The 16,148-nt window shown below is 45.4% G+C and overlaps 1 protein-coding gene across 7 annotated transcripts in view; it reads left to right on the forward strand.

The window, feature by feature from the left end:
- The window catches only part of LOC135527413 (ubiquitin conjugation factor E4 B-like), an 84,608-nt gene extending 68,684 nt beyond the window's left edge, over positions 1–15,924 (forward strand). For 5 of the 7 annotated variants that reach the window (XM_064955948.1, XM_064955949.1, XM_064955953.1 and 2 more), the window contains 4 exons: positions 5,695–5,869; positions 6,146–6,259; positions 11,511–11,657; positions 15,674–15,924. In XM_064955948.1, the coding sequence (XP_064812020.1) occupies positions 5,695–5,869; positions 6,146–6,259; positions 11,511–11,657; positions 15,674–15,741 (504 nt within the window). In that variant the 3' untranslated portion in view covers positions 15,742–15,924. The remainder of the gene's footprint in view (positions 1–5,694; positions 5,870–6,145; positions 6,260–11,510; positions 11,658–15,673) is intronic. The other 2 variants (XM_064955950.1, XM_064955951.1) reach the window with 1 other exon arrangement.
- Positions 15,925–16,148: the final 224 nt, after the last annotated feature.

Consider the following 16,148-nt stretch of genomic DNA (forward strand, 5'->3'; position numbering starts at 1 on the left):
CCCATCAATTCCCATTATTAAAGTGGCTGGAGTTGAGTCAGTGTGTTGGCAGCAGCCACTAAATGTTAGTGGTTGCTGTTTAACAGTCTGATGGCCTTGAGATAGAAGCTGTTTTTCAGTCTCTCGGTCCCAGCTTTGATGCACCTGTACTGACCTCTCCTTCTGGATGATAGCGGGGTGAACACGCAGTGGCTCGGGTGGTTGTTGTCCTCGATGATCTTTATGGCCTTCCTGTAACATCGGGTGGTGTAGGTGTCCTGGAGGGCAGGTAGTTTGCCCCCGGTGATGCGTTGTGCAGACCTCACTACCCTCTGGAGAGCCTTACGGTTGTGGGCGGAGCAGTTGCCGTACCAGGCGTTGATACAGGATGCTCTCGATTGTGCATCTGTAGAAGTTTGTGAGTGCTTTTGGTGACAAGCCGAATTTCTTCAGCCTCCTGAGGTTGAAGAGGCGCTGCTGCGCATTCTTCACGATGCTGTCTGTGTGGGTGGACCAATTCAGTTTGTCTGTGATGTGTATCCCGAGGAACTTAAAACTTACTACCCTCTCCACTACTGTTCCATCGATGTGGATAGGGGGGTGTTCCCTCTGCTGTTTCCTGAAGTCCAATCTCCTTAGTTTTGTTGACGTTGAGTATGAAGTTATTTTCCTGACACCACACTCCGAGGGCCCTCACCTCCTCCCTGTAGGCCGTCTCGTCGTTGTTGGTAATCAAGCCTACCACTTGTGTCGTCCGCAAACTTGATAATTGAGTTGGAGGCGTGTGTCGCCACGCAGTCGTGGGTGAACAGGGAGTACAGGAGAGGGCTCAGAACGCACCCTTGTGGGGCCCCAGTGTTGAGGATCAGCGGGATGGAGATGTTGTTGCCTACCCTCACCACCTGGGGTGGCCCGTCAGGAAGTCCAGTACCCAGTTGCACAGGGCGGGGTCGAGACCCAGGGTCTCGAGCTTGATGACGAGTTTGGAGGGTACTATGGTGTTAAATGCCGAGCTGTAGTCGATGAACAGCATTCTCACATAGGTATTCCTCTTGTCCAGATAGGTTAGGGCAGTGTGCAGTGTGGTTGAGATTGCATCGTCTGTGGACCTATTTGGGTGGTAAGCAAATTGGAGTGGGTCTAGGGTGTCAGGTGGGGTGGAGGTGATATGGTCCTTGACTAGTCTCTCAAAGCACTTCATGATGACGGAAGTGAGTGCTACGGGGCGGTAGTCGTTTAGCTCAGTTACCTTAGCTTTCTTGGGAACAGGAACAATGGTGGCCTTCTTGAAGCATGTGGGAACAGCAGACTGGGATAGGGATTGATTGAATATGTCCTTAACCACACCAGCCAGCTCGTCTGCGCATGCTCTGAGGGCGCGGCTGGGGATGCCGTCTGAGCCTGCAGCCTTGCGAGGGTTAACACGTTAAAATGTTTTACTCACCTCGGCAGCAGTGAAGGAGAGTCCGCATGTTTTCGTTGCAGGCCGTGTCAGTGGCACTGTATTTATTTAGTCTGCCTGGGAGCAAGACATCCTGGTCCGTGACCGGGCTGTTTTTCTTTTTGTAATCCGTGATTGACTGTAGAGCCTGCCACATACCTCTTGTGTCTGAGCCGTTGAATTGAGATTCTACTTTGTCTCTATACTGACACTTAGCTTGTTTGATTGCGTTGTTGAGGGAATAGCTACACTGTTTGTATTTGGTCATGTTTCCGGTCACCTTGCTCTGATTAAAAGCAGTGGTTCGCGCTTTCAGTTTCACGCGAATGCTGCCATCAATCCACGGTTTCTGGTTTGGGAATGTTTTAATCGTTGCTATGGGAACGACATCTTCAACGCACATTCTAATGAACTTGCACACCGAACCAGCGTATTCGTCAATGTTGTTGTCTGACGCAATACAAAACATATCCCAGTCCACGTGATGGAAGCAGTCTTGGAGTGTGGAATCAGATTGGTCGGACCACATTGGAGAGACCTCAGCATGGGAGCTTATTGTTTTAGTTTCTGTCTGTAGGCAAGGATCAACAAAATGGAGTCGTGGTCAGCTTTTCCGAAAGGAGGGCGGTGCAGGGCCTTATATGCGTCGCGGAAGTTAGAATAGCAATGATCCAAGGTTTTGCCAGCCCTGGTTGCTCAATCGATATGCTGATACAATTTAGGGAGTCTTGTTTTCAGATTAGCCTTGTTAAAATCCCCAGCTACAATGAATGCAGCCTCAGGATATGTGGTTTCCAGTTTACATAGAGTGAAATAAAGTTTGTTCAGAGCCATCGATGTGTCTGCTTGGGGGGGAATATATACGGCTGTGATTATAATCGAAGAGAATTCCCTTGGTAGATAATGCGGTCGACACTTGATTGTGAGGAATTCTAAATCAGGTGAACAGAAGGATTTGAGTTCCTGTATGTTTTTGTGAGCACACCACGTCTCGTTAGCCATAAGGCATACGCCCCTGCCTCTCTTCTTACCAGAAAGAATTTTGTTTCTGTCGGCGCGATGCGTGGAGAAACCAGCTGGCTGCACCGACTCCAATAGCGTCTCTCCAGTGAGCCATGTACCTAACATCCGATTTGGACCATAATTCTTCCTAACAATGAGTAAGATATGAGGAATCCAGGAATATGATCAAAGACCTCCCACAGATACCCCAACAAACAGTATACAGTAACAGTTCTGTCTGACACGTAGTATGGAGCTGAGGTTTGGAGTATTGCTTCTTCATCCTATGTAATGTATTCCCTCTGCGTCTGGTGATTTTATCCCCCTTTTCAGAGAAATTTGCCATTGCTTTCATTATTTACCATAAACTAATGTTAAGTATCAGGTTTTGCCCACTAAATGCCTCTGTTCCTGCTGCTGCCATGCCCTTTTATCCATTTTGCTGGTCTTTTGTGTTTAAAATGGATCACAACATTTAAAAAAAAACTTTGGATAGAAAACCAATTGCTTTTGTGTTCATGATGAAAATGCATTGTGTGGTCATCCTCAGTTTTTTGTATTTATTATGGATCCCGATTAACTGCTACCAAAGCAGCAGCTATTCTTCCCAGGAGCAGTGTATACAATTTTAAAAACATTACAATACATTCACATTACATTAAGTGTGTGCCCTCAGGCCCCTACTCTACTACCACATATCTACAACACAAAATCCACATGTAAGTGTGTGTGTGTGTGTGTGTGTGTGTGTATGCGTGTGTCTGTGCTTTTGTTTGTGTTGCTACACAGTCCCCGCTGTTCCATAAGGTGTATTTCTATCTGTTTTTTAAATAAAATTCTACTGCTGCATCAGTTACCTGATGTGGAATAGAGTTCCATGTAGTCATGGCTTTGTAGTACTGTAGACCCTTCCCGTAGTCTGTTCTGGACAGTGCAAGCCATTCCTCCATGAAGGCAATTCAGTTTGTCCTTCTCTTAAGCTTCATCTGTCTCCAGGAAACTGCCCATCTGTGTGTGGTTTTAAAGCAAACCATTAGGCCACAGCAGTTTTGAGGGTTCCAATGTTATGGTCTTGAATAATGGTAAAAGTTTGAAACGTGTTTGCATTTAGAATGGTTATTTGTTGCGAAATGACTGGGCTTATAAAAGCACGTTTTACTCCAGAACCTGTTTGTCGTTGCACATCTCACACAAGAGCATTGCAGATTTTGTGCCGAACAAATCAAATGTTTGAAAATATTCAGACGTCTGGGACTGCTCAAAGACGAGATTGGTAGCCCTCAGATTGCGTCTCTGACCTGCTCTCATTAAACGAGTGTCTGTGAAGGCCGTGCTCCCTGGGTAGGCAAAGACAGGGATTTTGTCTCCCATCTCAAAAACGTGTCGGGATTGCTAAATCATGTAGTGTACATCCAGCTTAAGAAACGGGCAAGCATAATTGCTTTCATTGAGGACTGGCTTGACTTGTGAGGGTGACCACACAATGTATTTTCGTCATGAGCTAAAGCCATTGGTTTTCGACCCGAAGTTGCAAAGAAAGTGTTGTAATCCATTTAATAAATAAACACCGTTCACCTACTCTGCATCTCACAAATGCACGGCGGTTGGAACCAAAAACCTAAAATTTGGACTCATCAAATAAAAAGACATATCTCAGACCAATAAAAAATAAAAGATTACGATGGACAAAAGAACACAGACACTGGACAGAGGAACTCTGCCTAGATGGCCAGCATCCCGGAGTTGCCTCTTCACTGTTGACGTTGAGACTGGTGTTTTGCGGTACTATTAATGAAGCTGTACTTGTCCTCTTGCTCAGTTGTGCACCGGGGCCTCCCACTCCTCTTTCTATTCTGGTTAGAGCCAGTTTGCACTTGTGTGTGAAGGGAGTAGTACAGAGTTGTACGAGATCTTCCGTTTCTTGACAATTTCTCACATGGAATAGCCTTAATTTCTCAGATCAAGAATAGACTGATGCGTTTCAGAAGAAAGGTCTTTGTTTCTGGCCATTTTGAGCCTGTAATCGAACCCGCCGATGCTCCAGATACTCAACTAGTCTCAAGAAGGCCCGTTTTATTGCTTCTTTAATGAGCACAACAGTTTCCAGCTGTGCTAGCATCATTGAAAAAGGATTTTCTAATGGTCAATTAGCCTTTTAAAATGATAACTTGGATTAGCTAACTCAACGTGCCTTTGGAACACAGGCGTGATGTTTGCTGATAATGGGCCTCTACACCTATGTAGATATTCCATAAAAAAATCTGCCGTTTCCAGCTACAATAGTTATTTACAACATTAACAATGTCTACACTGTATTTCTGACCAATTTGAGGTTATTTTAATGGACAGAAAATGAGCTTTTCTTTCAAAAACAAGGACATTTCTAAGTGACCCCAAACTTTTGAACGGTAGTGTATTTCTGAACACATGGATAATGATGAGTGAGAAAGTTAGAGGCACAGATCATACCCCCCAAAAAATGCTAACCTCTCCCCTGTTATTCGTAATGGTGAGAGTTCAGCATATTTTGTTGTAGCCTCTGAATGGCATCTTATCTACTCACTTAAAGAAAATTACTCCATTCACCATTGTTACTAGGGCAATACATAACCCAAATCAAACCGCAAATGCATCCGAGTTTGTAGTCACAAGCAAGGAGTACCAAATACTAAGCTTTTGACTAATACAGTAACTGTATTTGTCCAAATACTTCTTCATTTGGGGGAGAACTGGATACATAAAGTGCTTTAATTTCTAAACATTAAAATGGAAATGTATGAAAATACCCTGAAATTAAAGGTGACATTCTGTATTGTTGCCTCGAATTAAACAATTGATCTCAAATCCAAAATGCTAGAGTGTAGAGCCGAATGTAAAAAATGTTCCTTCACTGTCCAAATACACTCCCCTCCATATGTATGTCATTATACCAGGTTTGGGTAAAGTAATTGATTATGAAATTCAAGGCACATAGTTGTTAGCCACAATACAAAGCCTGGGGAAGAAATGGCAGTACTAGTGACTGTGCTGTCAGTACAGACCATGCTGACATCTCAATGTAGTTATAATTTGGAAGAATGACACACTTACATCCTTAGGCGTCTCACGGAAAATTCCCCCGAAAGGCTGTTTGTTTGCTCCACTCCCCCCTTTCACTAGGAACCAAGCAGGCCAAAGCGTGGAGGGATCTACTGTTGCAGAACGTTTTGCTATGGTGTGTAGTAATAAATACTCCACAGGCTTACATGGTGTTCTTTCTCTACCCTTTCCAGCGGTCATACAGCCGAGAGCTCTTTGAGGAAGTGATTTCCAAGATGAAGAAAGCCGGCATCAAGTCCACCATCACCATTGAAAAATTCAAGCTGCTATCGGAGAAGGTGGAGGAGATAGTCGCCAGGAACTCTCAGTCCGAAATGGACTACAGTGACGCACCTGACGAGTTTAAAGGCAAGTGTTCAACTTTTCCAGTGTTCAAACTCGTACGTGTTTAAATTCACTTTCTAGTGTTCAAACTGGCAAGTTTTGGAACAAAACATATATATTTTATTTATTGTGTTACTAATTGCCTCTGACCGCAGCGGCATGTTCATTTGGCTGCAACGTCGCAGTAAGACTTAAATTACTAACACTGGTCACAGTCCTCTATTCCACATTAGGCCTGCTACAGCACCGTGTCTGTTCTGTAACTTACATATCTGTCCGGAATGTTCTGAATGTCCATAGGATTTTTTTTCGTGAGTCCAGGACTTCGGTCAAATGAGCTGACTTCAAGTCAGTTTGATCGGGACATACAAGTAAAAGGAAGACCCTCTATCGTGGCAAAACTCAGGACATTTTGTGAGTAATGAGGGTCAGTCGCACAGACAGCTTAGACTGGGCTATCCTATAACTACTGACTTAATATACTCTGGGAGGGGAATGCAGGCCTCGTACTTACTTTGATTTCCAGATATGGGCTCCCGAGTGGCGCAGCGGTCTAAGGCACTGCAGCTCAGTGCAAGAGGTGTCACAGTCTCTGGTTAGTTTCCATGCCATATCACACCCGGCAGTGATTGGGAGTCCCATAGGGCGGCGCACAATTAGCCCAGCGTGGTCTGGGTTTGGCCGGGGGAGGCCACCATTGTAAATAAAGAAATTGTTCTTAACTGACTTGCCTAGTTAAAAAAAAATATGCCTCTATCCGCAGTGCTCGAATGGACTGTGCCGTTGTAATACAGTGAAAATCCACTCCAACTGAGGATATCCGAAATTAGTATAAGAGTAATACGACCATAATATAATATTCAATCCGACTCCATTATCATATGAATGCTATAGGCCCATAAGCTTATTCGATGGGTCTTGCTAAGGTAGCGAGCCTTGCATCACTCTATAAATTATAGAATACTATAAATTACAGTGCATTCGAAAAGTTTTCAGACCCCTCGTCTTTTTCCACATTTTGTTACATGACAGCCTTATTCTAAAAATGGATTTAATTGTTTTTTCCCCCTCATCAATCTACACACAAAACTGATTAATGACAAAGCAAAAACAGATTTTTAGACATTATTGCAAATATACACTGCTCAAAAAAAAGGGAACACTAAAATAACACATCCTAGATCTGAATGAATGAAATATTCTTATTAAATACTTTTTTTCTTTACATAGTTGAATGTACTGACAACAAAATCACACAAAAATAATCAATGGAAATCAAATTTATCAACCCATGGAGGTCTGGATTTGGAGTCACACTCAAAATTAAAGTGGAAAACCACACTACAGGCTGATCCAACTTTGATGTAATGTCCTTAAAACAAGTCAAGATGAGGCTCAGTAGTGTGTCTGGCCTCCACGTGCCTGTATGACCTCCCTACAACGCCTGGGCATGCTCCTGATGAGGTGGCAGACGGTCTCCTGAGGGATCTCCTCCCAGACCTGGACTAAAGCATCCGCCAACTCCTGGACAGTCCATGGTGCAACGTGATGTTGGTGGATGGAGCGAGACATGATGTCCCAAATGTGCACAATTGGATTCAGGTCTGGGGAACGGGCGGGCCAGTCCATAGCATCAATGCCTTCCTCTTGCAGGAACTGCTGAGACACTCCAGCCACATGAGGTCTAGAATTGTCTTGCATTAGGAGGAACCCAGGGCCAACCGCACCAGCATATGGTCTCACAAGGGGTCTGAGGATCTCATCTCGGTACCTAATGGCAGTCAGGCTACCTCTGGCGAGCACATGGAGGGCTGTGCGGCCCCCAAAGAAATGCCACCCCACACCATGACTGACACACCGCTAAGCCAGTCATGCTGGAGGATGTTGCAGGCAGCAGAACGTTCTCCACGGCGTCTCCAGACTGTCACGTCTGTCACGTGCTCAGTGTGAACCCGCTTTCATCTTTGAAGAGCACAGGGCGCCAGTGGCGAATTTGCCAATCTTGGTGTTCTCTGGCAAATGCTAAACGTACTGCACAGTGTTGGGCTGTAAGTACAACCCCCACCAGTGGACGTCGGGCCCTCATACCACCCTCATGGAGTCTGTTTCTGACCGTTTGAGCAGACACATGCACATTTGTGCCCTGGTGGAGGTCATTTTGCAGGGCTCTGGCAGTGCTCCTCCTTGCACAAAGGCAGAGGTAGCGGTCCTGCTGCTGGGTAGCGGTCCTGCTGCTGGGTAGCGGTCCTGCTGCTGGGTTGCGGTCCTGCTGCTGGGTTGTTGCCCTCCTACGGCCTCCTCCACGTGTCCTGATGTACTGGCCTGTCTCCTGGTAGCGCCTCCATGCTCTGGACACTACGCTGACAGACACAGCAAACCTTCTTGCCACAGCTCGCATTGATGTGCCATCCTGCACTACCTGAGCCACTTGTGTGGGTTGTAGACTCCGTCTCATGCTACCACTAGACTGAAAGCACCGCCAGCATTCAAAAGTGACCAAAACATCAGCCAGGAAGCATAGGAACTGAGAAGTGGTCTGTGGTCACCACCTGCAGAACCACTCCTTTATTGGGGGTGTCTTGCTAATTGCCTATAATTTCCACCTGTTCATTCAGAGACTTGTCCAGAAGCCCCTCCTGCGTTGTTTTGGCTCTGTGCTTAGGGTCATTGTCTTGAAAACCTGCTCCAGAGCGCTCAGGACTTCATCAAGGATCTCTCTGTACTTTGCTCCATTCACCTTTCCCTCAATCCTGACTAGTTTCTCAGTCCCTGCTGCTTAAAAACATCCCCACAGCATGATGCTGCCACCACCATGTTTCACCGTGGGATTGTGCCAGGTTTCCTCCAGACGTGACGCTTGGCATTCAGGCCAACGAGTTCATTCTTGGTTTCATCAGACCAGAGAATCTTGTTTCTCATGGTCTGAAAGTCCTTTAGGTGCCTTTTGGATAAACACCAAGCGGGCTGAGGAGTAGATTCTTCATGGCCACTCTACCATAAAGGCCTAATTGGTAGAGTGATGCAGAGATGGTTGTCTTTCTGAGATGGTCGTCGTTCTGCCCCTGAACAGGCAGATATTGTTCCTAGGCCGTCATTGAAAATAAGAATTTGTTCTTAACTGACTTGCCTAGTTAAAAAAGGTGGGAAAAAAATGGGTGAAAAAACCCCAGAATGTGGAAAAAGGCAAGGGGTCTGAATACTGTCAGAATATATGCTATGTGTAATGTGAATAACATTTACCATTAGATCATATAATAATTCAAGGAATATTACTCAAATATACTGTTCGTATCCATTTCAAAGGACTCCGATGTATTACCAGTATGTGATAAGAATAATATTATCAAATGGTATGTAGCAGATGTCTTCAATGTCAAAAGATATCTCAAAGTATAAAAGACACTATTGTGTAACGGAATGCTACACCAGGAGTTTGGTTTACAGTGGCCCCTTAAGCAAAGTTTCCACCCGTCTTTTATTCTTCCCAGAGCACCAAATCTCCCATCGTCTAATATCATTTAGCCAAAACAATAAAAAGGGATAAAAACACACAGGCATTCTTCAACCTCAATTATAGGACAGCTGTGCCGCTCCCTCTTTGAGCCCACCGCCGTCCAACGAACAGATTAAGACAGTAACGCTGTAAAAATACATTTATATATTTATTTATAAAATAAAATAAAACCTATCAAAATGTGCAACTGGTCATGAACTCCTGAAACAATCCACACACAACAACACCACAATTTAATTCACACACATTAACATTAATTAGTCAGTCCAGGTTTTCATATGTCTTCATACCCCCGACGGTGTCCTTGCTCCCAGGGTTCTAAGGGAAAGAAGCCATGGATAAGGTGTTTGACTTTTGTGATTGAGAACATATGGTCAGCCATCCAGACAATGCAATAAATCGTGACTGAGTCCTATCATAACGTTGGTCTCCTTAAAGTGACGACTGATGTTTATCGAATAATGAACTATGTTTATAACTACGTGATTAAACTAATCAGGTAATCATTAACTCAGTAACCTGGGGCACCATGAGAAAAGTTTGTTTTACTGTGTTTCCGTTATTAACTCAAAGAATATCAGAATATTGATTTTACAGCAGTCGCTAATTAATTTCCTCTACAGTCTCGTCGCATAGTTTGTAAATCTGCACAAACCAGGCTCTCACTCATTCCGTACCACACCAATTGAGTTGATTATTTATTTACTAACAAGCTAAATGATAATATAAGATACACACATACAGTCTAGGTTATTGATTAGAACTTAGTACAATGAAACAGGTCCCTAGCGGGCCAACACAATATGACACGTGTTTCACAAAATGGGGATTTAAAAAAGAGAGAGTGCCCGAGAGAAAAGCACACTTGGATACATTTGTAAACTTGGTTTAGCCCTAACACCTTGCCCCGAACTGCCAACTTACAGGTCCGAATATAATGATGTTGTTACTTGTCGAAGGTCTACGTTGGGTTATCTCTACATGGACCGAGTTCCGCCTTCTCCCTCTGATGGCGGCACCTCTTTTGTTAACGGGTCTCTGCTTGGCCACACAATGTCAGTGTCCTTTCTCCTAGTTGTCTGTTTCCTCGCCCTCGTTCTGTAAGAGGGGTCTTCTGAGGACGGTCAGCCATATAGATGGTTCCAGCGTGGGAATGAAAGTAGTGTAGACGCACAATTCCTTGGAGAGAAGAACTGGGTGGTCCTGCTTGAATTCACCTTAGAATTGATTGAGGTTCCTCTGACTTCAAGCTCGTGTTGCGTTTTGGGGTTGTGACAACTTGTAGACCTTGGCTACAGCGCGTGGTCACCTAGTCTGCTCACATGTTTTATGCCCCCGGGTCACAAAGGGGCGTTTCCGTCTTTATGGCGTATCTCGTTACGAGGCAAACTATGGATTTTACTCAGATCCGGTTTTGACAACTAACTTAACATTTCATCTTTTCCAAAAACATTATATTTGATCTGGAGACTTTCCACACAATGCACAGTATGCAAACATCGGGTACCTATTATGAAAACTCCTCGAGCTACATTTTTGTTATATTGCCGTCATTCAACGTTTAATAACATAACAAAAACGACATTCATTTTCATATTCCATCTATCGTTGTTACCAGCATTTTGTCTGATGGGATATCCCGACGTCCATTTATTGCATGTTACCGTCCTGGGGTAGGTTCTCCATAAGGCCCACTCACACATTCCCATCCTCCTTACTGAGAGGACAAAGGATTCGTCTGCTGCCTTACGTTTTACAATGCTGTCATAAACCCCCACCTCTGCGGCAGTGAGAGATGTCTCTGTAGGACTGTGCTCTTTGGTAACATGACCTGAACAGGCCAGTCATGACAGTCCTCACGTGTAACATAAAACATGTAACATAAAAACCCTCTACTACAGTACAGCAACCTTTCATTATTGGACACAACTTTTAATTTAAAGATATTTGCCTTATCTTAATTAAGATTCCTTTTTGCATTTCTATAGTCTGCTTTATTTTTTAGCATAAACACTTGCATGCAAAAATAATTGCAGAGAGCGTAATAACAATGCCGAAGAGAGGAAAGTACAGTATATGTTGATTTTACGCATTTAATTGAAGATGAATGTAATTTTCTCTGTTTTTGTCTGTGTACGTGTGTGTCCACAGACCCTCTGATGGACACATTAATGACTGACCCTGTGATACTGCCCTCTGGGAACATCATGGACCGAGCCATCATCCTCCGCCACCTTCTCAACTCCCCCACTGACCCCTTTAACAGACAGCCTCTCAACGAAAGCATGCTGGAGTCACGTATGTACACACACAGCATGGTCTTGCTGGAGTCACGTATGTACACACACAGCATGGTCTTGCTGGAGTCACGTATGTACACACACAGCATGGTCTTGCTGGAGTCACGTATGTACACACACACAGCATGGTCTTGCTGGAGTCACGTATGTACACACACACAGCATGGTCTTGCTGGAGTCACGTATGTACACACACACAGCATGGTCATGCTGGAGTCACGTATGCACACACACACACAGCATGGTCATGCTGGAGTCACGTATGTTCACACACATCATGGTCTTGCAGGAGTCACGTATGTTCACACACATCATGGTCTTGCTGGAGTCACGTATGTACACACACAGCATGGTCTTGCTGGAGTCACGTATGTACACACACACAGCATGGTCTTGCTGGAGTCACGTATGTACACACACACAGCATGGTCATGCTGGAGTCACGTATGCACACACACACACAGCATGGTCATGCTGGAGTCACGTATGTTCACACACATCATGGTCTTGCTGGAGTCACGTATGTTCACACACATCATGGTCTTGCTGGAGTCACGTATGTACACACACAGCATGGTCTTGCTGGAGTCACGTATGTACACACACAGCATGGTCTTGCTGGAGTCACGTATGTACACACACAGCATGGTCTTGCTGGAGTCACGTATGTTCACACACATCATGGTCTTGCTGGAGTCACGTATGTTCACACACATCATGGTCTTGCTGGAGTCACGTATGTACACACACATCATGGTCTTGCTGGAGTCACGTATGCACACACACACACAGCATGGTCATGCTGGAGTCACGTATGTTCACACACATCATGGTCTTGCTGGAGTCACGTATGTACACACACAGCATGGTCTTGCTGGAGTCACGTATGTACACACACAGCATGGTCTTGCTGGAGTCACGTATGTACACACACAGCATGGTCTTGCTGGAGTCACGTATGTACACACATGGTCTTGCTGGAGTCACGTATGTTCACACACATCATGGTCTTGCTGGAGTCACGTATGCACACACACACACAGCATGGTCATGCTGGAGTCACGTATGTTCACACACATCATGGTCTTGCTGGAGTCACGTATGTACACACACAGCATGGTCTTGCTGGAGTCACGTATGTACACACACAGCATGGTCTTGCTGGAGTCACGTATGTACACACACACATGGTCTTGCTGGAGTCACGTATGTTCACACACATCATGGTCTTGCTGGAGTCATGTATGTACACACACATCATGGTCTTGCTGGAGTCACGTATGTACACACACACATCATGGTCTTGCTGGAGTCACGTATGTTCACACACAGCATGGTCTTGCTGGAGTCACGTATGTACACACACACAGCATGGTCTTGCTGGAGTCACGAATGTACACACAAACAGCATGGTCTTGCTGGAGTCACGTATGTACACACACAGCATGGTCTTGCTGGAGTCACGTATGTACACACAGCATGGTCTTGCTGGAGTCACGTATGTACACACACACAGCATGGTCTTGCTGGAGTCACGTATGTACACACACACAGCATGGTCTTGCTGGAGTCACGTATGTACACACACACAGCATGGTCATGCTGGAGTCACGTATGCACACACACACACAGCATGGTCATGCTGGAGTCACGTATGTTCACACACATCATGGTCTTGCTGGAGTCACGTATGTTCACACACATCATGGTCTTGCTGGAGTCACGTATGTACACTCACAGCATGGTCTTGCTGGAGTCACGTATGTACACACACAGCATGGTCTTGCTGGAGTCACGTATGTACACACATGGTCTTGCTGGAGTCACGTATGTTCACACACATCATGGTCTTGCTGGAGTCACGTATGTACACACACACATCATGGTCTTGCTGGAGTCACGTATGTACACACACACAGCATGGTCTTGCTGGAGTCACGTATGTACACAGCATGGTCTTGCTGGAGTCACGTATGTACACACACAGCATGGTCTTGCTGGAGTCACGTATGTTCACACATCATGGTCTTGCTGGAGTCACGTATGTACACACACACAGCATGGTCTTGCTGGAGTCACGTATGTACACACACACAGCATGGTCTTGCTGGAGTCACGTATGTACACACACACAGCATGGTCTTGCTGGAGTCACGTATGTACACACACACAGCATGGTCTTGCTGGAGTCACGTATGTACACACATGGTCTTGCTGGAGTCACGTATGTTCACACACAGCATGGTCTTGCTGGAGTCACGTATGTACACACACACAGCATGGACTTGCTGGAGTCACGTATGTACACACACACAGCATGGTCTTGCTGGAGTCACGTATGTACACACACAGCATGGTCTTGCTGGAGTCACATATGTACACACACAGCATGGTCTTGCTGGAGTCACGTATGTACACACACAGCATGGTCTTGCTGGAGTCACGTATGTACACACACAGCATGGTCTTGCTGGAGTCACGTATGTACACACAGCATGGTCTTGCTGGAGTCACGTATGTACACACACACAGCATGGTCTTGCTGGAGTCACGTATGTACACACACACACAGCATGGTCTTGCTGGAGTCACGTATGTACACACACACACAGCATGGTCTTGCTGGAGTCACGTATGTACACACACGCAGCATGGTCTTGCTGGAGTCACGTATGTACACACACAGCATGGTCTTGCTGGAGTCACGTATGTACACACACAGCATGGTCTTGCTGGAGTCACGTATGTACACACACAGCATGGTCTTGCTGGAGTCACGTATGTACACACACACAGCATGGTCATGCTGGAGTCACGTATGTACACACACACAGCATGGTCTTGCTGGAGTCACGTATGTACACACACACAGCATGGTCTTGCTGGAGTCACGTATGTACACACACGGTCTTGCTGGAGTTACGTATGTACACACACACACAGCATGGTCTTGCTGGAGTCACGTATGTACACACACACAGCATGGTCTTGCTGGAGTCACGTATGTACACACACAGCATGGTCTTGCTGGAGTCACGTATGTACACACACATGGTCTTGCTGGAGTCACGTATGTTCACACACAGCATGGTCTTGCTGGAGTCACGTATGTACACACACACAGCATGGTCTTGCTGGAGTCACGTATGTACACACGCAGCATGTTCTTGCCGGAGTCACGTATGTTCACACACGCAGCATGGTCTTGCCGGAGTCACGTATGTACACACACAGCATGGTCTTGCCGAAGTCACGTATGTACACACACACACAGCATGGTCTTGCCGGAGTCACGTATGTACACACACAGCATGGTCTTGCCGGAGTCACGTATGTACACACAGCATGGTCTTGCCGGAGTCACGTATGTTCACACACAGCATGGTCTTGCCGGAGTCACGTATGTTCACACACAGCATGGTCTTGCCGGAGTCACGTATGTACACACACACAGCATGGTCTTGCTGGAGTCACGTATGTACACACACACAGCATGGTCTTGCTGGAGTCACGTATGTACACACACACACAGCATGGTCTTGCTGGAGTCACGTATGTACACACACACACAGCATGGTCTTGCTGGAGTCACGTATGTTCACACACAGCATGGTCTTGCTGGAGTCACGTATGTTCACACACAGCATGGTCTTGCTGGAGTCACGTATGTTCACACACAGCATGGTCTTGCTGGAGTCACGTATGTACACACACAGCATGGTCTTGCTGGAGTCACGTATGTACACACACAGCATGGTTATGCTGGAGTCACGTATGTTCACACACAGCATGCTCTTGCTGGAGTCACGTATGTACACACACACAGCATGGTCTTGCAGTCAAGAGTTGGTCACATAAGAATGAAAGAAGAGGACCAGCTCTCTAATTGCAATTGAAGTCTGTTTATTTTCCATTTTCTTTTAGGCAACATGTCCTACTAGCACATCTTATTAACGGTTAAGGTCCTCAGTAGTTTGTGGTCACGTTTTGCTGTGTCATTGTCTTTATTCACAGTCCCTGAACTGAAGGAGAGGATCCAGGCATGGATGAGAGGGAAGCAAGGCCAGGGACGTTTCCTCTAGTGACACCCCCAACCCCCAACTCCGGGGGTAAAGGATGTTATCACCACGACTGAATTCAATGCCATCAATGAAAAAATTGAAAAAAAGAAACCTGTGATTTTTCTCCCTTTATCCTTATTTTCTCAGATCGTCATCTAAAGGCCATTGGCTCTAAAAATGAAACATAATAAAATTATGACTTCAAAAAAAGTCTCATGACTTCGTGTGTGTATATATCTACGAATGCATGTAACGCTGCAAGGATAAGCAGTTGTCACAGCCTACAGGTTTTAGCAGCAAATTGACATCGCCTTATAATTTTTCCTGAGTTTTGTAAGCCTTTATGTGATACATTTAGGATATGGGAATGGAGATTCATTTTGGTTAAGTAGTTGAACTTTCACTGGACAAAAATATAAACGCAACAG

Source organism: Oncorhynchus masou, chromosome 33, assembly GCF_036934945.1.
Source record: "Oncorhynchus masou masou isolate Uvic2021 chromosome 33, UVic_Omas_1.1, whole genome shotgun sequence".
Lineage (NCBI taxonomy): Eukaryota > Metazoa > Chordata > Actinopteri > Salmoniformes > Salmonidae > Oncorhynchus > Oncorhynchus masou.